The sequence below is a fragment of the Carassius auratus genome, chromosome 17, assembly GCF_003368295.1.
Source record: "Carassius auratus strain Wakin chromosome 17, ASM336829v1, whole genome shotgun sequence".
NCBI classification, from domain to species: Eukaryota; Metazoa; Chordata; class Actinopteri; order Cypriniformes; family Cyprinidae; genus Carassius; species Carassius auratus.
Genome location: NC_039259.1, coordinates 18,241,571 through 18,264,482, shown reverse-complemented (window position 1 = coordinate 18,264,482; position 22,912 = coordinate 18,241,571). Strand labels below are relative to the sequence as shown.

The window sequence follows — 22,912 nt, the reverse complement described above, 5'->3', positions numbered from 1 at the left end:
TTTCTAGATAGTTTGTTTGATATGTTTATGCTTCATTGTTTTTCATCATCAATTTTTTACTTGGATATTTTGAAGCTATATTAAATTACATTTTGCAATAAAATAAAATAAAAGCATTTTCATCTATATTACAGAAACTTTCATTGAGAGATCTAGTATTTCACTAGTGATAGTAATGATTACTGAAACTCCCAGTGTGTATTGTTAAAAAAACAAAAACAAAGGATGCATTGTGATACATAGAGAATTTATTTGTAATTGAATCATTGCCCTTTAAATCATAATCCAAAGAGTTGAGGCTATTTGATTTTAAGAAGTAAATTTGTGCTACTGAACTAGCAAATTTGCCTCACACATTCCTATGAAATGATTCAAGTGTTTTTCTGGTTAGAGCCTTACTAACCACTAATAAATCACAGACTCTGGACAGCAGCTGTGTTCATCATATTGGAGAAGGATGTGTCAGACCTATTTCCTGTTTTTGCTTCTAATGAGTTCATCTTGTGACACTATTACAGTGTTTGGCAAAAAACATTTCATCCCCATGTGGTTCTGTTATGATGGAAAATAAGAAAAGGATATGTGACAGGAACTGTTTTCATTCCAGCACACTGTAGTGTAGAGTAAAGGATCCATCGAGAATGCTGATAACACAGATGGATGTTACAGGTTCTTTATTAACTGCTATTGTACAATATTGGATATTTAATGGTACATGCTCATTTCCTTATTTATTTATTTTTACATTTAAATTACTGCCGTTATCTAATGCTCAATTAAAGTTAATCTTAAAAAACACCAGTAAATGAATGACACTGTTACATGGAATCTTTAGCATATCTGAAAATAAATACTGTTTTTTCATATACAGTACTATACATTATAATGTTGTCTAAATTCATTTGGTCAGAGCAGGAGCTGATTGTTAGGCTGTGACAACAATCTCTGGACCTCTTTGATCTAAAATCACCAGTGTGTGTGTGTGTGTGTGTCTTGCTCCGTGTGCAGGTTATTAACAGTGAGTTTAATGCTTGGCTGCTTTCACATTAACAGACCAGTGGAACACACTAACCTCCTGCCTCCAGGGAGTCTGGAAGGACCTTGTATACAGCCTTCATACACTGCTGAAATAGTAGATGCGCTTTTCACTTTCTTTCCCTTCCTTGTACGTATACTTGTTCCCTCGCTTTCTTTTTCCTACTGTAGAAGACAAGGAGGAGTGTTTAATTAACAGCGAACTTCTGCTATTGTTCTGTTACATATTGCACTTTATTTAATTCCACAGAACATTCAGGATCTAGACCAGGTTCTAGAACATAAAGACAGAACTGTCAGCCTTCACTTTTGCAGAACACTTATTGCTTTGCACTCTTTCTTTCACATTTTTACACAAGTAAAGGACATAGATTTCATAGATAGAACGAGAGAAATACTGCAGAGTGAAAAGCTGAAACAATACACGATGAGATTTGTGTAATGTACATACAATTTGAGGACCATTAAAGGACAGGAAACCAAAACACACAAACTACTACCACAAAAATAAAGGTCTCTGGAATGGAATGGAAATTTGATGGTGTTTGGGACGCTGTGTGCTGTGATCAGCACCTCTAATGAAGGCTCTGAGAGTGCCAGGTATGGGTCAGTCATGTGACTTGACATCCAGGTCACATGACACAAGTGTCAGTGCTCTAGGATCCACAAGTTCCCAGACACTTGAACTTTCCTTTGTGGATCTGGTGGGAATGTCGATGGTGTCTCCGTGATTGGTTATGATGATGATGAGGACAGTGATAGGTGTGGGTCAATGATGTAATTCTGCATCCAAGTGACACGACACAAAGACATCAGTGATCCAGGATCCGAAGGTTTCCGGACACTATTTTATTTTCCAACAAAGAGCCGGCTGGAATGTCGATTCGGTCTCCATGGTTGGCTATGATGATCACCGTTCCCTGTCGAGACAAGAGGAATAATCAGACTGTACAACACCCTGCCAAATCTTTTTTTTTTTTCATTTGTTCCTTGCGCTTACCTTTAGAGAGACGTGCTTTCCGAAGGTCACGTCACCAGACACCGTCAAGTGATCCAGCTCTAGCATGTCTGGAATGCTCTCGAATCGTGTAAGATATTCCTGAACCTGAAGGACAAAAGGAAATTGGATCAAGGCTTCATAAGTATTAGACTGTATATTATTCGTCTGTTCTTTAGGGAAGGATGTCCTTGTTTTCAAATCTTAGTGGGTTTCTGGCTGGCAGATTTGGTTGTCTTGAAACACTGGTGAGATCACTGCATCACACTGTGCAGCGTGAGAGAAACACCATGTGATTTGAATGGATCATTTGTTGGGAATGCTTCATTAGGTGCGGTACCTTGGTGAAGGAGCTGCCCAGTTTGACATGAGGAGTTGTGGGAAACTCGCGCTTCTCGCTCATGGTCAGAGACCCTGCCTCCAGGCTGTACAGGTTGGACATAACCAGTAGGAGGTCAGATGTGGTTTTGACAGGCAGGAAGCGGCTGCGTGGCACGTTGATGCCCATGGCATTATCAAAGCACTTGATGGCAGCACCCACTGCAGTCTCCAGCTGAATGACATTCAGACCCCCATCTAGAGTCTGTGAGAGACGGAGAAAATGATTCGAAACAGCAGTTTTCTAGCAACTATATGGACAAACTACCTGAATGTTTGTACTTATAATTATACATAATTATATCAAAGTTAAAGTGCATGCTGACTTTAAATCCATATTTATGTTATCTGTCAACAAGCCATGTATAATTAATCTATGAAGCACGATAATTGATGTTAAGTATTTGTGAGGAAGTTTGAGGCATCACTGAAAGCACTGTATAGTTGGTTTTGGTATCACAGGCAGAAAAAGTATAAAGTTAACAGGAACAGGAGGGATTGGATGGGAAGATATCTAGAACAAACTCAAATTTCAGCTTAATATGTCTTGCTGGATGAGAGCCTGGGCCTTAGGGGAAGAAATGGTGCTACAATATGGAGCTCTGCTGAACTGTGTACTACTCTACAGACACACACACACACAGACACACACACACACACACACACAAACACACACTTACTTACTTACTTGGCTATCTAAATTAGGACATACCAAAAAAAACCTGTTGGATATATCATGGAAAAACATATTGGTTATAATTATCCCATATTTTTATACTGTGTAGACTGTGTACTCATGTGTCGACAGACAAAGTACTTGTCATTTGGAAACTGAAAACCCTTTATTGTGTTTAGTTTGGATACAGTGCTAAAATAAGACAAATCAATTTTTTTTTATATCCAATTGAGGAGAGTCCCTGAATGTTCGTACAGGAAGCTTTTTTGACTCACTTCTGAGAATTTTGAACTGTCTCAAACAAACACACACACACACACACCTTCATCTTATGGTTACACTTTTATTTTGTGATGGACTGAGAACAGAAGACCCAACAGAAATAGTTTATAAAAGTACTTTTTTGTCAGTTGTTAAGCTCTCCATCAAACTCTCTGATCACACAAGCCTTGAACTAGACCCCAAATGATCTCTACTCAAATGAGCTATTGGGTCTGGTATGAAAAGGACACTCAAACACAGTCTCAACATCAGCTTGTTTAGTGCTTGTTTAGAGACTTTTCTAAGTGGGTTTGATTCAGAACTGAACAATCCACAAAGGAGACTCAGGAAGCGCAGTATTACAGGGTCCCACATGGCCTGATGAATGAATCCAGGTCTCAACTAAGGTTTTAGAAGTGATCGTGTAAAGGAGGAGGCGGCCAGGGGAATAAAACCTAGATTTCTAGTGCACAACTAAAAATAGTGCTTTACAGTAAAACAAAGATAGACTGTTGGGGGAAATAAAGACTTAAGAAGGGAAATTAAAACAAGAAATTTTAAAATCAAATGTCTGGTTCCCTGAATGTCTAGTTGGCTAATCTTTTGCCAAGTAAAACTGTATAAAGTCAGGTTCATTTGACTGCAATTCTTTGATGCATCTTAAAAGGCAACACTCAAGCTGTGGTTTCTGCAAGCTTTTAGTTTTCCTACCTTAGGGTTGACTATGATTTCCATGTCCATGGCGTTTTGTTCCTGTAGTCTCTTTATGGCAGACAGGGAGATCCATAGGTTGTTGGTGTTGAAGATCTTAAACTTGGACACTGATTTAAATTCATCTACATGAGCTTTGGGAACCTGGGCGATTTCCAGTAACCGAAGCTTACCATCGTACTGAATGAGCGTTCCTCCCTGGACAACACAAACACACAAAGTTCAATGCCTCATTCTCTACAAATACACTTAATTTACACATGTCTTTATTATTTTATGTAAAACGTATATTATATTTAATATGATTTTTACTGTTCTTAAACATTTAAAATACACTTGGCTACAATGGATGTTCGGTTGAAATTATTATTCCTCACATTCCCCTTTTATGTTTTGGACTACTGTAGGATATGCTACACAAATAATATTCTCTCACCTTCACATCTGCTCTGGTCTTGTCTGTGACCTCCATGATGAACTCGCAGCGTTTGCCGTTCGGCTGGCTCACCAGGTGGTTCAGTATATACAGGTCTACCGTTGCACCCAGATTATCAATGTTGGAGACAAAAATGTACTCCTTCCCTTCAGCGATGAGCTGCTCCAACAGACCGGAGTTAAAAAAGCTGGCATAAATGTCACCATGACCAGGAGGATACCACACATCTGCATTCTCTCCTGTCATAGCCATGTCCTTAGCGACCGGCAACAATGACTCCTTATTTATCCGTGGATACCTGAAAGATTCAGAAGAGAGAATAGAAGTAGTAAAGAGTAAATAAATCTAACATGCAAACTCAGAATATAAAAATAAAAGCTAATTGAAGTTAATAATACAAGAGTAGCATATAAATAATACTAAAATAAAAAAAGTCTGTAAAATAAAAACAATTATCACATATCATCCTAGCCTAAAATCAGAATGCAAACAATGTGTCCAAGTGTTTCCTCTTTGCAGAAAAAAAAAGATATTCAAGCTTTGTTTATATGGGCATGAAAAATACACTGCTTATGCAAATGTGTTTTCAGAGAGGCTCTAAAATCTTCTCTCACTCTTGCATTTCGAGCTTATTCAGGTCAGTTGAAGCCAGGGAAAACATCTGACATTCTATGTAGTCTGCATCCTCCTCCTCGTCCTTTCATCACATCACATAGTCTCTTGCACAAGCTTCAGCTTTAACTGGGACTAAATGTGCTGTCTTTTAGCACTGCATTCTTTATGTAACCATATCCCCATGCGTCTTTTGTTAGCTTTGAGATCAATTTCTGCTCTGACAAGTCCATCAAATATTAACATATCCCCATTATTGCTTAGAATCCTCGTCAATCTTTAACTTGTTTTTACAAAGCTTTAAGTGTTTGCAGGCTAAGGGTCACATTATGAAGGTGAAGAAATCCTTTTTTTTTTTTTTTTTTTTTTTTTAAATCAAGCACGGTCTGTTCCAAAACCCTGAATTGCAATCTGTTTGTTTAGATGTATGTGCTTATGTGATGCGTCATCAACTGAGTGATCCATTATACTCAAATTCCATAAATGTTACATTATTCCTATGTATATATCTGTGGTTTGTGTGTTTATTTACCTATATTCAGAATGCTTAAATTGAGAAGTCAGATAAATCGGAGAAAAAAATGGAATAAATAATTAACTATAAATAAATTGCATAACTATTTTATTAAAAAAATGCATGATTTTAGTTTAGGCTTATTAATTGTAATTAGCTTAATTTGAAAATAAATGTAAGTCTATTTCATGTCATGTAAATGTGTGTATGTATGTGTGGTTTAATACCTGCTCTGGTTGAAAGTGTGTATCTTGACTCTGTGGTGAGTGTATTTTTGTAGGATCTTCTTAGTGTCTTCATCCGTATTGAAAGAGTTCATGAGCACCAGTGGAACATCAGCATTATATGTTTTATTCAAGTGCTACAAAGATCAAAGAGAAAAATGACTTTATCAAACAAGTTTACCCATGCGTTATCTATTAACATTCTAAACAAGCTAACAATGTCCACAGTGTTTCTCATTAACACTGATACTTTTGGCAGGTTTATTACATTCTGCAGCACATTCTGTTTTATCTGAGAGAATTGACTCTAGATAATCCTAAATAACAAAATGTATTGTTTAGACAACAACGCTGTAAACGTAAGATCTTTAATTAAAGAGCCTAGCTGCTAAAACATATCCCCAATGGATGTAGACACCTCTCCTATCTGATCTCTGCATGGTCAATAATTAATCAGAACATAATTATTAGGTGAATTGGCAAGGTGTCAACAGTACTGCAGAAGTAAAAAAAGAAATGGTGTGTATTTTTGGATCAAGTGGATTAAAAGCACTGGTCACCAGTTTCTAAAGTAATCATCTTAAAGTTCAGACAAATTACAGAAACCCCTTTGGAAAAATGCATAAGTGTCCAAACTAATGCAAATACATTTTTGTTGTTGTTGTTGTTCTGAGGTACAAAAAAAACTTCTGTAATTGAAGAAATTACCCATATATAAATTAAATTTCCCTGTTTTAATGGTTAATAGTACTTTAAATAACTACAAATTTCTCACAAAATTTAGTATGCATCATCCTCTTTCAGAAACTGATGGATGACACATTTAGGTCAATTTCTTTTAATGAATGTATGCCATAAATCTGAACCTAAAGCGAAGCCAAATGGAATAAGCTGGCCTAAGGGCTTGTTAAAGGCCTGCCAACTATAGAAACGACAGCCTGTATTTTTGAGAGAGATGGACAGATTACCCATTTACATGTACTAATGGGCCTTATTCAGTGAGTGGGATATCTGACGACATGAGGCAGGTAAACGGTCTGTCAAAGAGACACAGAGCTGAGTGTTCTTCAGTGAAGGCATCCCACAGGGCTCAGTATTCGGCCCCTATCTTTTTTTTCCCTCTTGCCCAGAACACAGCCCTCTCTGTTTCAATTTCAACCCAAGTTCCCTTTCATGCTCACTACCTATCTCTCAGTTCATGTTCATAGCATTGTGAAAGATAACTTTGACATAGTCTGTTGCTGCTGGTTTAAAATGATCACTCTGTATAAATTAAGGAATGTGACTGTGTTGTACAGCTGTAGATGAGAAGAGCAAGAAAAGGGAAAGACAGAGGAACATATGTTTGTGATTTAAGACCTATGGGTGGAGGTCTATTTGCTCGCTTTCAAAGATCTCAGACAGCTGCTGTGTTTTTCCCAGCAGGAGGGTTTATATTTCTTTGGGTTCAAATCTGAGAAGTTCTCTTATTTGAGATGCATTTGGAATAGACAATTTATTGTGCATTCCCTACAGATAAAAACACCTGAAGAATATTAGAAAGATATTTTCTTGCAAAATGTGCAATAAAAAAAAAACGAATTTAAGTGATGTTAATTTTACAGACAAACTTATTCCAACCAGAGTGGCAGTTTTTGGCTTATTAGCATTGGCCACTTTAGCCCCCACTAAACAACTATCATTGGGATTAACAGGAAAATATTATACACCTCCATGTGTGAAACTATACTGTCATATGACAAACCTCAATCTGCTGGACAGTTAGATCCAGGAATGTGTTCTCATTACGGACGCTAATAAGACTCTTGGGCCCTTTGCAGCCCATGCTGGTTCCCAGACCTCCATTCAGCTTCACCACCACCAGCTTATTCAGACTGTCTGCTATGTTGTCCGGTAGACCCTTCGCCTTAATCTTATCATATGGCTGGATCTGAAACAAAGACAAGAAAGACAAACAACCGTCAGTCAGGACATGCTTACATTTTTTCACCATCTGGAATTTTATATTATATTATAAAGAGTTTTGGATTATATTATACTGGAGTTCATAAATGATCCATCCAGGGACTACAATGAAGTCTCTAAATTTTATCCAGATGTTGTTGCTATTGGTGTGTGTGTGTGTGTGTGTGTGTGTGTGTGTGTGTGTGTGTGTCTCATTGGATTATTTTTCTTCAAAAAAAATCTGGCTAAGGGGTCAGAAGTCAAACGTGAGGTTAGTGCACTGTAATGATTGTGTCTGCAATCAATCTTTCAGAATCACTAGGATCATTTTCAAATAAACCAAACAAACACAACACACATTGTGCAAGCACAACATTTCTCATAGAGGCATAAAAAAAAGACCATGTTTAACTGAATAAGCAGCCCAACTGCTCGATCAATAGTACCAGTGGGTGGGAAACAGAAAGATGAGAAGAGTGAGAAGATGGATGTGTTTCGGAAAGAAAATATCCTTTTCCTTTACTTCATTCCTCTTGTTTTCCATGAGGGCGTTGGGGCCCCACCATGAGACAATTGATGAGTCAGTTACCAATAAAACATCACCACACATCTGCACTAAAATTGAGAGCCCAATGCTCTACTTTATGATACTACGACATATAAGCACAAGCATGAAAAAAAGGACTAAAACTGTAATATCTCAAATCACACATAGTATTTCCATGACAAACACACAGACAGATGGAGAACATGATGTAACCAAGGTCATAATGTTTGTCAGGAAGAGAGAGAGAAAAATTTGTGTTTGAGAGAAGGAAGTCAAGACAGATGTGTCTATGTAAGAGGGGGGTTGACACATGATTTCCCCCCTTAACTCGTGAAGCACAAACCAAAGTGCAGTCAGTTCTGAAGATTTCACTTGTTGTCAATCACCGTGCTGACTGCCTACAAAATGCTGAAACAAATACTATCCCCTAACCCGAAGCTAAACCCTAATCTTTGTATAGCACATCCTGATAATAGCATCACTCTTTGTCATGATAGTCTCCATCGTTTGAAGTCATGGCCTAATGGTTAGAGGGTTGGACTCCCAATCGAAAGGTTGTGAGTTCTAGTCTCGGGCCGGACGGAATTGTGGGTGGGGGGAGTGCATGTACAGTTCTCTCTCCACCTACAATACCACGACTTAGGTGCCCTTGAGCAAGGCATCGAACCCCCAATTGCTCCCCGGGCGCCGCAGCATAAATGGCTGCCCACTGCTCCGGGTGTGTGCTCACAGTGTGTGTGTGTGTGTTCACTGCTCTGTGTGTGTGCATTTCAGATGGGTTAAATGCAGAGCACAAATTCTGAGTATGGGTCACCATACTTGGCTGAATGTCACTTCACTTTTTTTTTTCACTTTTATCTATGATACTTCTGAACTCTGACCTGGATCCATGAAATCTGAATATTTCTTAACAAGTAAGTGATTGAGTTGACCAATCAAATAAGAGTTTGTGTTTAACTGATTTGGTGAAGAATATATTCTTCAGTTCAGAATCTGACCACAGAATTGTTTTTAAAAAGTGAAAATACTCTCTGTAAATTCCTGGTCATCAGATATAGCCATGTGTAGCCTCAGTGATCAAATGAAAGAAAAACAGGAGTATTTTTATGTTGATTTGTCTAGTATTGTATACATACTTTTGGTTTACAGTGCTCAAACACTGAGGCAGCCAGCAGAGGTTGGTGGCTAAAATCCCAGGGCTGCTCATGACTTGGAGCAAACAAAAGCTAGAGAGGCAGCAGTTCTCTCAGCAGTTTCAAAGAGAAAATCCTTTTAATTGGCCAACTGTGTTGCTTATGATGTATTTTAAATCCCTAAATGATTCATCCATAAACTGTTGGGACAATCTTTTAGTGCAAATTCAGTCACATTATTGTAGAATGACAGGTGGAGTTGATTCCCTGACTTTATCAGAGAATGTTATATGACATTCACCACACAGACCATGGTGACAGATGGCAATAACATGGTATGTAATTATTACCATATCCATATACCATGGTATTTACGTGTTAATCCAAAGCATTCAGAGAAAACCAATTACGGTTTTGTAATTTTGTTTGTTGTTTTGATTGACTTACGGTAAATAAATTCCAGCCTACTGTGCAGTAAAACTAGGTCATCTGTCAACCTTCGAATTAAAAAACAGCCCTGAAAATATCTTCTCTATACTGACTGCAATTTTATGGCCTACAAACAGACATGCACATTCATAATGCCATCCATTAAAACTCATGACTGAAAATCAATCAGTAATAGCAATGATAACTGATCTGTCACTCTCTTAAATTAATATAATCTGAACATCTGATAACAACTCTTTCAGGATCACTCAAACTAACCTTTTTGCACTAGGGCTGTAATACCATGTAATTGCTTGCATAAATTTGGTACGGTAAAATTACCTTTATTGCGTGACTCCTTCAGTTTATTGTTTCTTACATTTTGGAGAAAAGTGTTTGTTAAAAAGTTCTATCAATTTATCAATCTTGCATTTTCTATGATTGTGTTCTCCTCGTTGTCTATGAGCCTTTTTCGTAAAATATCCTCAGAACAAATTTCGTATCATGCATAGCGTTATTCTTGTGTAAACTGTAGTAATTTATTTAGTGTGTTAATATACAAATGAATAGATGTACAATATAAATTGAAACTTGTTTGTTTGTTCCATCCCCATGTCTTTAATCTCTGATCAGGTGGTGTTGTTGTAGTGGTGGTGTGGGTTGAGTCTTTTCATGTGTCTATAGCCTTGTTTCTTTGTGTACTGTCGCTTATCTTGTGTGTGTCAAATAAAGCAGCAGTCCTCTTTTCATTGCTTTTGAGACATAAAATGTTTCTAGGTAAATACACACAGTCTATTTTTAGAGCCTTTGAATAGTTGCAATGCAGTTTAGGTGGCATTATTGTGGCAATGAAAAGCATTTGACTAAACCTGAGCCCAGTTTCCAACCACCATGACACCGCTTCCCCTAAGGCCCTAAATGAAACATGGCTGACTGAATTAACTAACCAGTCCCCAGAGAACAACATGGATTTCTTAACCTATTTATTTAACCTTATGTATTTTAAACCTATTTTACAGGTTGAATTAGATTGCTGAAACATTATTTCTTGGTCAGCCATATTCCAGTTACTCAAACCTCTTCACACATTCATAAATCACACACACCGCATAAATAAAACCCCTCAAAGATCCCCCAGCCACAAGACCAGAATTTCATTAGCTTAGTCAGAAAGCCACAATTCCAAGTCTGTTTGCATCGTAAGCACATAAGAGGAGCTTAATCATCTTACAGAAAGAGAGGCTGATGGCAGTATTTAAAGGTTCATAAAGGTAATACAAGGAATTAAAAGCTGAGAATTACCTTGAGAACATCAATCGGCATGCAGTGCGTTTTTAAAATCTGGATTCTGGAGTATTTGCCGTGGTGAACTGAGGTGAGGCATCTTGAACTAGATTGATTCAAACAGGAAGGACAACATTTCCATGTGGAATGTTTCCTACAGATGCATGCTACTTATGAAACACTTTTTATACAGGAATCCTTTTCCAACACATAGCGCTCAACAATAATGATGGCCTGGGGCCAGACAAGCATTCTCAATACCTTCATCGATAATGTGTTTTTATGTCTTACTAATAGAAACTCCTTATTTTTTGATTGAGCAGCACAGTTGTTAGTAATTCTACTGAACTATAAACAAAGTTAATTAATGTTTTTAAATATACATAATTTTGAACGTATAGCTGTTAATATTACTGAAAATTGCAATCATAATAAGTTAGTAGTACATTTTTATAAAGTAAATATTGGATAGCATAAAAATCTAAATGTATTTTTCTGACACTAATGTTAACATTTTATCTGAAAACATTCTATATAAAATTTATAAAAACAAATAAATGCACACTTAAAATTCTGGAAAAAACATGGCTGTGCTAATTTGGTTTTTATTGTGGGCTTCAGTGGGAGAGAAAGAATGTGAAATCTCATGATGAACTCGACATGAAATCTGGGTAAAAAGTTCTGGGTAAAAGTTCCAATAATTACCCTTTTTTTTTTTTTTTTACTACAGACAAGTCAATTAGCCACTTATCTTGGGTATAATATATCTACTGGGACATCACTGGTCATTATTACAGCAAACACAAGGTGTGACGTTGCAGGATCCAGACATTATGTGGCAACAGATAAGGACTGGTTAGCCTTCGTACACCCAGCAGATGTTAACTGTGAATGAGCATTTTTCTTTTTTGTCAAAGATGGTTTCAAATGGACAAACACACAATGACACACCCTTAAGTTACAATGAGAGAGAGCACAGACAGCCCATCCCTAAGGTCCCCACATCACAAAACAAACATTTTTCAGCATTTACTGTCGTTAAGCAGAACCGGAGGAATTTCTCTTCATTGTAACAACCTCACCTTCTCCAAATATACTACATTTTTCATGCATACATATACACAAAAGTCTGTAAACAACACTCTTTAAGTTTGGAAGGAGTTGGAAGGAGATCGGTTTCTGTGCTTGTCAGGTAAGTGAGTTAAAACAGGAATTTCTGGAGTAAGGCATTTAATATCCTGCTTAGAAAAGCTGGCCTATATAAACTGCAGACTGTAGTGTCTAACATTTCATACGCAGTTTCATAGTACAGCCTGCATGTGGTTCCTCATGGAACAGAAAGTCTTGCGTGTGGGTTTCTGGCTCTTAGAGAACATTGCATAATCATCACAGACCCAGAGGAACGCAGAATGACACTGGATTCTTTATATGAAACACACACACACACACATTTGTTTTTGTGAAAAGTGGGGACATCCCATAGGCGTAATGGGTTTTTATACTGTACAAACTGTATGTTCTATCGCCCTTCACCAACCCTACACCTAACCCGAACCCTCAAAGGAAACTTTGTTCATTTGTACTTTCTCTAAAAAACTCATTCTGTATGATTTATAAGAGTTTTGAAAAATGGGGACATGGGTTATGTCCTCATAAGTCACCCACTCCTTGTAATACCGGTGTCATACCCATGTCATTATACAGAGTTGTGTCCTGATGTGTCACAAAAACAAGAGCACACACACACACACACACACACACACACTAGAGTCATTACGCTATTTCTGCATCATTGCACATGTACAGTCCTGTCTGTTTCCGGGTTTAATCTGATCGAGTGTTTGCTCTCAATCATACTGGAAAAGTAATAAACCACCCCCTTCAGTCCGATCAAAATTTAGTTCCGATTGAGTTCAATCAGATCCGTTAAGGTGTTTACATGAAGGCTTTTCAGTCCGATTGAGCCATCAATCTGATTACAAATAGATTATTTGGTTGCATATAAACGTAGCCATTGATCCAACGTGACTAATAAACGACTACAGCTATATACGGTTTATCTGAGCTCTTCTTATTATAATATTCATTATCATAAAGTACATTTATAATGCAATGCCTATATAACTGCTTATAATACTATGAAATATTTTGCGTGCCTTATTCTGTTTAAGAAGCCACATCATCCAACAGAAGAGGATTTATTTCAAACACATGGCTGACGTTATGAAGTGAGTTTGGAGTAAAAACATGTTAGTTATTAAATGTGGTATTTTCACATGCTCTCAGATGGAGCAGCCATAGTTCACAGAGAAGCTACGCAAACAGCTGTCATTATCACGAACAATTTATTTGATTTCATAGTCATATGATTACATCGCCTGCAATTTTTTTGCATTGTCAGAGAACTACGGCTCTGTGTAGTAAATGCTGCTCCACCTGAAAGCAGGTGATGGAGTTTTACTACTAATCACAGAACCGGCTTTACTGACATGATGTGCATGATGATCGCATTAAATTAATTGTGCAGCCCAAAGCAGAAGTGTATGAATGTCATGCAAATTAATTCATGCTGGAATGTGGGCAGCTTTTAATCACAGCTGGCTAATTCCCAGAGCCTGAGGCAACACTAATGCCCACACATGAGTCTCAAAGCAGAGGCTCTGAATTCAGCCTGTCTGGCTTGAAGTGTGTATAGATACATTAGCCTTTACTTTCTCTGCAGTTTCAGTTTATACTTTAGGTCTAGAATCAAACTAATAATATGTGTGAGTGCAAGAATAAGGCCTGTGTTGCGATCAATCACTTGCTTATCTTACCGATTCCTCGGGGGGCCTGTTGATTTTTGGCCACTCTACTGAAGGTCCCTTCACCTGCAGAAATCGGTGGAATAACTTCCTAAATCCTTCGAAGTCCTTCTTAGACACCTGAGGAAGAGAGCAGGCAAAAATGTATGAATTATTGAGGAATGTCCTTCATGATTTCTCCTTCTGATATAATAATAATTTTCAGTCATTTAAACTCAACCTCTACATAATTTGGGAGAATATGCATCACTAGGCCGTCCAAGATATTTTCATAACACTGGTCAATCAATATGTTTTTTTAATCATCAATACTTTACATGTTTTCCCCCTTAGATTTTTTACATGTAAAACCTTCAAGGGCATTGGCTGTCACTTTCCTCTGCTGGATCACTGATTTGTTATGATTCTAGTCTGCTTATTAAAAAAAAAAATCCTTATTTTTTTTCAGAACTAAAAAAACAATTTGCCAGCATAACTTTCTAATCTTGTTTTGTACAATCTGGCAATTAAAACTCCTAAAGGCTTCTGAAATAATTAACACCCTGCTGTGAAAGATCACTGGGTCCTCAGGCCTCTCACTGAGCACATCATTAAAAATAAAACCTGTTTGATGAAAATCCATAAACCTCCTTGTGCCTGCTGAGAATGTGAAGTTCAGTTACTTTGTACTCTTATCAAAGTGTAACCTGGAAAGAAGCTTGTGAGGCAACTGAATTGACTCAAGAGAACAACACACAAGTTAACACTTATAGAGAATGACAAGTTAATACTTAATTAGTATTAAGTAGCGAAATGCATTTGCCAAATAATATAGATTTAGGGCTGCAGGTGAAATTGATTGATTGGTTGATTCAATATAAATATACAAACTAGAAAAGATCTGAAGGATCATGACAGTGAATCTTGAGTAATGGCTGCTGAAAATATGGCCAAAGGAATATATTTCAAAATATACATTAAAGTATATATTGTAATCATATTTCATAAAGATTACTGTTTTTACTGTACTTTTCTTGAGTTTTCTTTTAAAAACATTTATAGACCACAAAATTTTGATCAGTATAAAAACAATTGCATTTACACTGTAACATTTTATTAAATAAATAACAATGTTAAGATTAATCGAGCAATATTTGGCCTTTTTTTGCTTGATTAATATTAATATTCCAATAATAAAATAGCAACAGGTCTATCAGAATATATTTCACTGCCTAATACACAGATCTAGTATTTTGACATTTGAAATCAACTTAAACATACTAGGTTTATATTCAATTCATCGAGCATTTTGACCAGAAAGTTCAACTGATTTGATTCAAATATTAATGTGAGTCAAAATCAGCCGCCTATGATTCAGGGTTGGTACAGATGCAGTTGACTTGACAGACTGTAATGTTATTTTAGAAAATCGATGCGTGACTGAAGTAACGGTGCTTTTGACATCCCTACTTAAATGGCAGCTACAATGAATGGCAGAATGACAGTTTGTATGCATGCACGTGGATGTCTTCATAAAAGTGTCTCAATCATATAAACTGTAATCTGACTCCTTATCATGCTTTATTTGAGCTAGCTGGGTGTGGGTTTTAATACGTCATTGGCAGTACATGTTTGGGTGGGATCACTTGAGTCTGTGTGAAATGGAGAGGGAGGGACACAAGCGGTCAGTGTGATGGTGGCTAAGCCTGATTATTACCATGTGGTGCTGAAGGAAACACTGGGGTTGATCGCCAGACAGCTCAGAGTTTTGCTATCTGACCTGCTCAAACTGACGCAAAACAGAGTCATCCATTGAAAAAAGGAAAATGAAAGAAGGGAAAAAGAGGCTGAAGAGAGAAGATGCATCATGATGAAGCTAGTCTCATGGTGGGACTAATTAAACATCAGCTCAGCAGTGCAATGATCTCTCTCCTGTCACACTGACACCTCATTCATCAGCTGCTGCACTCAGATGGCACCTAAAGAGGGTCCCTCTCCTTTTTCATCTTTGCTCCCTTCTTCATTCTAATGTGCACTGAAACTGTGAGACTATAAAGAATAAGTTAGGATTTCTATTTCTGATTAAAACTGCAGGCAAGTTCTACACGTCAAGAAATTAGTATACTTTTTAAAAATGTGTTTTAAATGAAAATTCCAGTCATGACAGCAGTCTAATAAGAGCAGATTTGTTTTACATGGAGCAGGATTGTCTCCTGATCTGACATGTTGAGATCACATAACCAGCCAAATACTACTCTCTTTATCTCAGAAATCCCCCCCAAGTTCATCCCCTTTTCGCTTGTGAAATAAGTTGTGGAATCTTGGCCAACGATAAATAGAGCATTGGTAATGAAAACTTTAACATGATGCTGAAACCAACATATGTTCCTGATCACTTCTACACTAGTACCATTCAACAGTTTTAGGTCAGTAAGGGACAAATGCTGTTCCAATTCCAATTCATCAAAGAATCCTCAGTAAGAAACGTTCTTTAGTACCAAATCAGCATATTAGCTTTAAAGATCATGTCACATTGAAGACTGTTCCATTTTAAAATATATTAAAATAGAACATTTTAATTTAAATTGTAATAATATTTCACATAATTACTGTTTCTACTGTATTTTCAAAAACATTTTAAAAACCTGGTAATGCACATAAATTATTCATGTAATAAAAAGGTAAAACAGTTAGCTGAATTAAAAAAGATAAAATGTGTTTAATTAATTAAAAGTGTTTGTATCTCACCTCAGCTTTTGCACCTTTGGCTGTGCCTAAGAGTTTTTCCAGCTCGGCGTGCATCGAGCTCTCCAGCTGCTGCCGCATCACTTCCTGAAACTGAGCCATCTCGTTGCTGTTGCTTGGTAACTCTTTACTCAGACCTACAATTAAAACCAAACACCTTAATGTGAAAGTTCGCACATTAACTTTACAAAGAAAAAAACCTTCCTAAAAGACAGTTTAGTGATTTTTCCTGCAAGCAATCTGCTGCAAGCCGAAGAAAAACCTATCACTTCAGGTCAAAATCAGATGAATTTCTGTTTCTCATAAACATTAAAAACCTTTTTGCTCTAATGTATTGTGTTGAAATACTTAAAGCTACTTGAATACCGGTTTTGTAGACAAATGTAAATTAACATAAAAACTAAGATATATAGGTCCCAGACTCCCCATATTATTTCCATTTTTTTATTTGATAGTTTCAGTGGTATCAATGAAGAATTGAATCAGTGTTAAAATACAGTTCCTTAAAAAATTCTTAAACCAAATTGATTTGTATAAATCTTACTTGCAGACATGCAGTGATAAGGAAACTGATAAGCAATATTAATATTTGTGCTGCTGCCTTGTGGTACATGAATGAAAGACCATCCAAGAAGCCACGGAAGCACATATATGTTTATCAAGAACATTTGCTGAGTGTAACACACACACCATCCACTGGGCTCAGGGTTAATTTGGTGTAAATCAGCCCGTTTACACTGGCTGTAATGTAAGGTGTGACTCAGACTTCCCTGTTCTACCACAAACACGCTCCTTTACCCTTGAGTGAGTGGGTACAAGAGAGAGGTTTAACTACATTCAGTTTAATATGGTTTATTCAATAGTAGATGCTGAGCTTGAGGTATGGGGAAGAGGAAAAGTCTAACTGTATTCCTTTTTATTATTATTATTTGCGGGCCATTTATTTGGTATAAAGTAAGAAAGGGAAGTAGGTGAGATATAAGTGTAACAGGATTCAATCTATTATTCCTTTAAGACATCAAGCAAGTGTGCTACCTTTAGTGCCCCAGCTCTACCTGATTGAATCCTGCTCGACCACATTTCATCAGTATTTTTCATTCTCCTGCCAGTGTGGCAAAAGTTATTCATCTGCTAACATGCTTCCTGGTATGTGACACTTAAAATCCAGTTAAAGCTGGCACTTTAAAAATGAAATCATTTCCGTTTTTCTCAGAATTCAGTTTTTCTCAGAGTTGTCTAATAGAGCAACATTACCCTCACTTCACTTTGATTTATAGTCTATTTATTTAGTAATCGAACAGACACTGTTATTCACAGTGATTCACAATATAGATATGGTCCCTCTGAAGAACCTGAGTTAAAGAAGGCAGTAAAAAAAAAATTTACAGTCTGCCAACAGGATAAAAGCAAGTGTTATTTTGCATTAAAGACTGGCTGACTGTACATTGTTCCACTTACACAGCCATTTACCAACTAAATAAATAAAAGGACATGAAATATTGATTTGTGCTTCAATATATGTCACTATTTGAGAAGAAAGAAAATGAAGTGATGTGCCTTAGGGGTATTTTGTAAAGGTACTGTAAAACAAAATTGCCAGAATACCTTAAATGCTAAATTAATTGGTTTATGAAATTAAAAATATTTAAAAGTAATAAAATAAAACATTTTGTACAACCGAATCAACCTGATGACATTAGGTTACACCAGCAAAAGTAACTTTAAGGGTGAGTTCAGGTAGAAATGGCAACACAATACATTGGCAACTACAGTGGGGAAAATATTGATTTGATCCCCTGCTGATTTTGTAAGTTTGCCGACTTACAAAAAAAATGAAGGGTCTATAATTTTTATGGTAGGTTTATTTTAATGTATATAGACAGAATATCAACCAAAAAGTCCAGAAAAACACATTATATAAAGGTTAGAAATTGATTTGCATTTCAGTGATTGAAATAAGTCTTTGATCTCCAAGCTAAACATGATTTAGTACTTGGTGCAGAACCCACTGTTTGCACACTTCTCAGGAGGGATTTTGATCCACTCCTCTTTACAGATCCTCTCTAAATCCTTAAAGGGTCAGTTCACCCGAAAATGAAAATTAGTTTGTGTTTTACTCACCCTCGAGGCATCCTAGGTGTATTTGACTTTCTTCTTTCGGATGAATACAGTCGGAGTTACATTAAAAAATGAATAAAGGTCTTGCATGTATGCGTTTTTGTACGAAAAATATCTATATTTCATATGTAATAAACACTTTTCTCTCACTTCCGTTATCTGTCAAATGTGAAGGGAAGTGAGCTCCCTCCACAGATTTTCTATAGGACTGAGGTCTGGAGACTGGCTAGGCCACTCCATGACCTTAATGTGCTGTTTGTTGAGCCACTACTTTGTTGCCTTGGTGGTATGTTTCGGGTCATTGTCATGCTGGAAGACCCATCCATGACCCATCTTCAGTGTTCTGACTGAGGGAAGTAGGTTCTTGTCTAAGATTTTACAGTACATAGCCCCATTCATTTGACCCTCAATGCGGTGAAGTCATCCTGTACCCTGCAGAAAAACAGTCCCAAAGCATAATGTTTCCACCTCCGTGCTTGACTGTAGGGATGGTGTTACTGAGGTCATAGTCAGCATTTCTCTCCCTCCAAACACGGTGAGTCAAGTTAATGCCAAAGAGCTCGATTTTGGTCGAGCTGACATTAGGAGTAACTTCTTAAAGTTTCTAGGACTAATCTGTTTTCCACATTGGCACATAACCAATCTGTGGGAGCCAGAATTCTTGCTGGTTGTTAGTGGATCAAATAGTTATTTCAATCACTGAAATGCAAATTAATTTCTAACCTTTATATAAATGTGTTTTTTTTCTGGATTTTTTGGTTGATATTCTGTCTCTATCCATTAAAATTAACCTACAATAAAATTTACAGACCCTTAATTTATTTGTAAGTGGGCAAACTTACAAAATCAGAAGGGGATGTAATAAACAGTGCATAAGGGAGTTTGCAGATTGGTCTTTATTTAGTCTGCATCTTTAACTTTCACCTCAAAAAGCATTTTACTGTTTTAATGTTTTGCATTTGCACATCTTGCCGTGTTAAAAGTCTTTCGGAATGGTGCCTTTAGCAGCACTGGATACATATTATACGCCATTTACAAATGATTCTACCAACACATAAACAGATAATTTATATATGTGTGCAGAAAGGAGTTCTTCAACAACAACAAAAAAAAAAAAAAAAAAAAAAAAAAACTTTCGAAGCATTAACTCTCAAAAAACTTCTGTAATCAAACTCAGCACGTATCAAAGTTCAACTGCACACTGAAAACACTGGTGGAAATGTGTCATGCTTCAATGCTTTCATTAAAAATTATAATAGGAGCATAAAAATTTTATTTTAAATGCACACTTGCATGTCCCTCTTTTTCTTTGATGGTCCAGAAGTTTAAAAGTGTCAAACGTGATGGTCATATTCTTCAGCATGATTTGAGAATGATTAAAAAGCATATTGAGGAAGCAAGAACATCTCACCATCTGTACACTAGGAGTTCACAAGAGCACAACTAGCTTATTTAAAAGTGAGCCATAAAAAAGGCAGAATCTTGTTAATGATTTACACTGTCACTCAGGTCATTAAGGATTTATTTATTTTATTTTAGAAAAATGTATACTTTTATTCAGCTGGAATGCATTAAATTGATAAAAAGTGAAAGTGAAGGCATTTATATTATAATGCCTTCGATTTCTAATTAAAACAAAATATATTTTAAATAAATGCTTTTACACTTTCTACAATGCAAAGATTCCAGAAAAAAAAACAGGTATTTTTTTACATTTTTAAATAGATTTAAATAATTTTCACAGTAGTATGTTTTTAAATGTATTTTTTTTTTTACATAATCGCAGACTATGTGAGCATCAGAAACTTTAAAAACCACTCAAGAATCTTACTTAACCCAAAATCTTTAATAGTGTATGACATAATGTTTTGTTGTATTATTTTCAAAATCCTAAAACCTTTTATTTATTTCCAGGTTTAAATAAGATTTTATATCTTGAATTTTCAATGTGACTTCATACTTTTGGACCCAGCGCCCTACATTGAAACACTGCCAGCGACCGCATACAGTCAATATCCCCTTTAATTTTGTGTTTAATTTCAAATCTCTTTAAATTACAGACAATGTCAGGCCAAATGAATAGCTGTCAAGATAACCAGACCTCTGACAGCCAAACCAAAGCGAGGAATGGACAAAATGACCTCCTATAACCCCTTCCATTTCTTCAACTTTCCCAGTGTATCAGTCAGCACTGACTGAGGAGTCATTCAGCTCTCACTCTCATCAGAATTCATCTGACAGCTTGTACATGGTGCAGTAAGACCCAGTTGATCACTAGATACCAGTAGGTATCATCTAACTAATTACGCAATACCCAGAGAGCCAATACAACCTTTAAAGTACTTAACGAGTAAGTAAGAAAACAGCAAAACCAGGATTTATAAACGTTCTTACCTTCAATGTAAAGCGACATAGTCTCGGTGCTCTAAACTCTATGAAATACAGTTCGGTTAAATATCACAATAATCCTATTTCCCCCCCACCTAATCCAGTTCAGGTCATGAGAAAAAACAGCCACATAGATAAATCCAGTCGTGATTTGAGAGTTTATTGGTAGTAGTAATAATAAGACAGAAGGTCAGCTGATCGCTTCTCTCATTCTGTTCAAGAGCGTTTTTCTCTGGTGTCCATGCGCTTTTAAATGAACCATCTCTCCCTCCTTTCTCTCCGCCCACTGACTATCGAGTAACGCAGGGTCAATAAACGACCACTACTCGCGCGTGCATGTATTTTTCAAAGGAGACGGTGTGTTGAATTAAAAGATGAAGTGATCTCTTTGTGGAAATGTGGGAATTACATTAGTGCTCAGCCCCTTTGGTCCGTCATGATTCAACGCGTCACATTACAACCCAGCCGCACTTCCTCGATCACGTCCACCCCAAACTGCTTGTGTCTTTAGCATCATTTCTAAGATTTTTAGAGTCAGTTTTGTTTACTTTATCCGGGGGAAATTAAACGTTTTTATTGTACCATATTGTACGAAATATAATGTTGGTGGCTACCGTGGTATTATCTAGTAGGCTTGGGACGCTTGACATTGTGTTGTGGCGAAAGAAAACGTCGCTTTTTAACGTGATTTAGGAGTTAGGAACGCTGCGAGAAAGTGGTTCCCTGGCGTTATAGTATTATTAATGCAAAGCGAATGTGAAAGTAGATTGGAAATGTCTTACTCTGAAGGCTGTAAGATGCTGGCGGGGAGCTGATGAAGGTTGTTCCGGAACAGTGACGTGATTCCCTCTCTGACCAATCACATTTCTCCTCTCTGAAGCAGCACTGCGGGGTCACTGAAACACTGCTGAAGTGCTTTTCTAAAAACATGATTTTGAAACATCCTGAACATTATACGTTAAATTAAAATAACTTCTTAGAAAACAAAATTATATAGGCCTACTACTTCATTTGTCACCCCCCCCCCCGCTTTTAATAGCCATTATTGTAATATCACTTGATGAATTGTGATTCTGAATAAATGTATCAGTTCACACTGAAATGTTATCATATTTATTATATGATTATCATACTTATGTATTTAGTAAAACAAAAAAAGCAAGGTATTACAAACTTTGCAGTAGATTTAATTCTAAAGGGAACATGTAAACAGAAAATAACCAATAAGAGGGCTGTATTTCAGAGCGGCGCATCTCATTGGCGGAGTGCAGTCGTACTGCTGTGTTGCCATGTCCTCTTATTATAAGTCATTTGTGGATTGCCATTTAATGAAATCACGTATAAATAAAAGTTTTGCTGGGTTGCGATTTGTTAGCTTGTTTGTAGAATACACTTTAATTTGGGACTTCTTATACAGTTATTCGTAGTACAATTACATACCCCAGTAAAACACTTTCTATCAAAAACAGCATCAAAGTCCATGCGTCAAACACACCCACCAATTAACTATTATCTAAGACTAAGTCATTATTAAATATTTCCCCCATTGCTAAAAGGTGTCGATATTTATTAAATTAGAGGGAAAGTTATCTAGTAAAACACGTCAATTATTTTGTAGAAATATATGATTTAAAACATCGCAAATATTGGGCTTATTTTTTATCGAGATTTGGCAACACAGACGGCAAGGCCACGTC

General features: G+C 36.7%; 1 protein-coding gene across 2 annotated transcripts; it reads right to left on the bottom strand.

Moving 5' to 3' along the window:
* Positions 1-228: 228 nt before the first annotated feature.
* On the bottom strand, positions 229-22,078 carry ugp2b (UDP-glucose pyrophosphorylase 2b). 2 transcript variants are annotated; one of them, XM_026286196.1, is made up of 10 exons: positions 21,998-22,078; positions 16,713-16,846; positions 13,998-14,105; positions 7,589-7,774; positions 5,848-5,981; positions 4,495-4,792; positions 4,059-4,256; positions 2,373-2,615; positions 2,036-2,140; positions 229-1,955 (listed from the first exon to the last, which is right to left on the bottom strand). In XM_026286196.1, exons 2-10 carry the CDS (start codon positions 16,809-16,811, stop codon positions 1,848-1,850), a joined length of 1,479 nt encoding a protein of 492 aa, XP_026141981.1. In that variant the 5' UTR covers positions 16,812-16,846; positions 21,998-22,078; the 3' UTR covers positions 229-1,847. The 2 variants fall into 2 exon arrangements, with proteins under 2 accessions (XP_026141981.1, XP_026141980.1); XM_026286195.1 differs by lacking the exon at positions 21,998-22,078 and adding an exon at positions 21,222-21,626.
* Positions 22,079-22,912: the final 834 nt, after the last annotated feature.

What these genes read in the sequence shown, in the direction of transcription:
- ugp2b (XM_026286195.1), bottom strand. An exon ending in TAACTGTCCAGCAGATTGAG is followed by an intron (nt 5,982 to 7,588) that starts GTTTGTCATATG and finishes TGATCTTTGTAG; the next exon opens with CACTTGAATAAAACATATAA. An exon ending in AGACCAGAGCAGATGTGAAG is followed by an intron (nt 4,257 to 4,494) that starts GTGAGAGAATAT and finishes TGTGTTGTCCAG; the next exon opens with GGAGGAACGCTCATTCAGTA.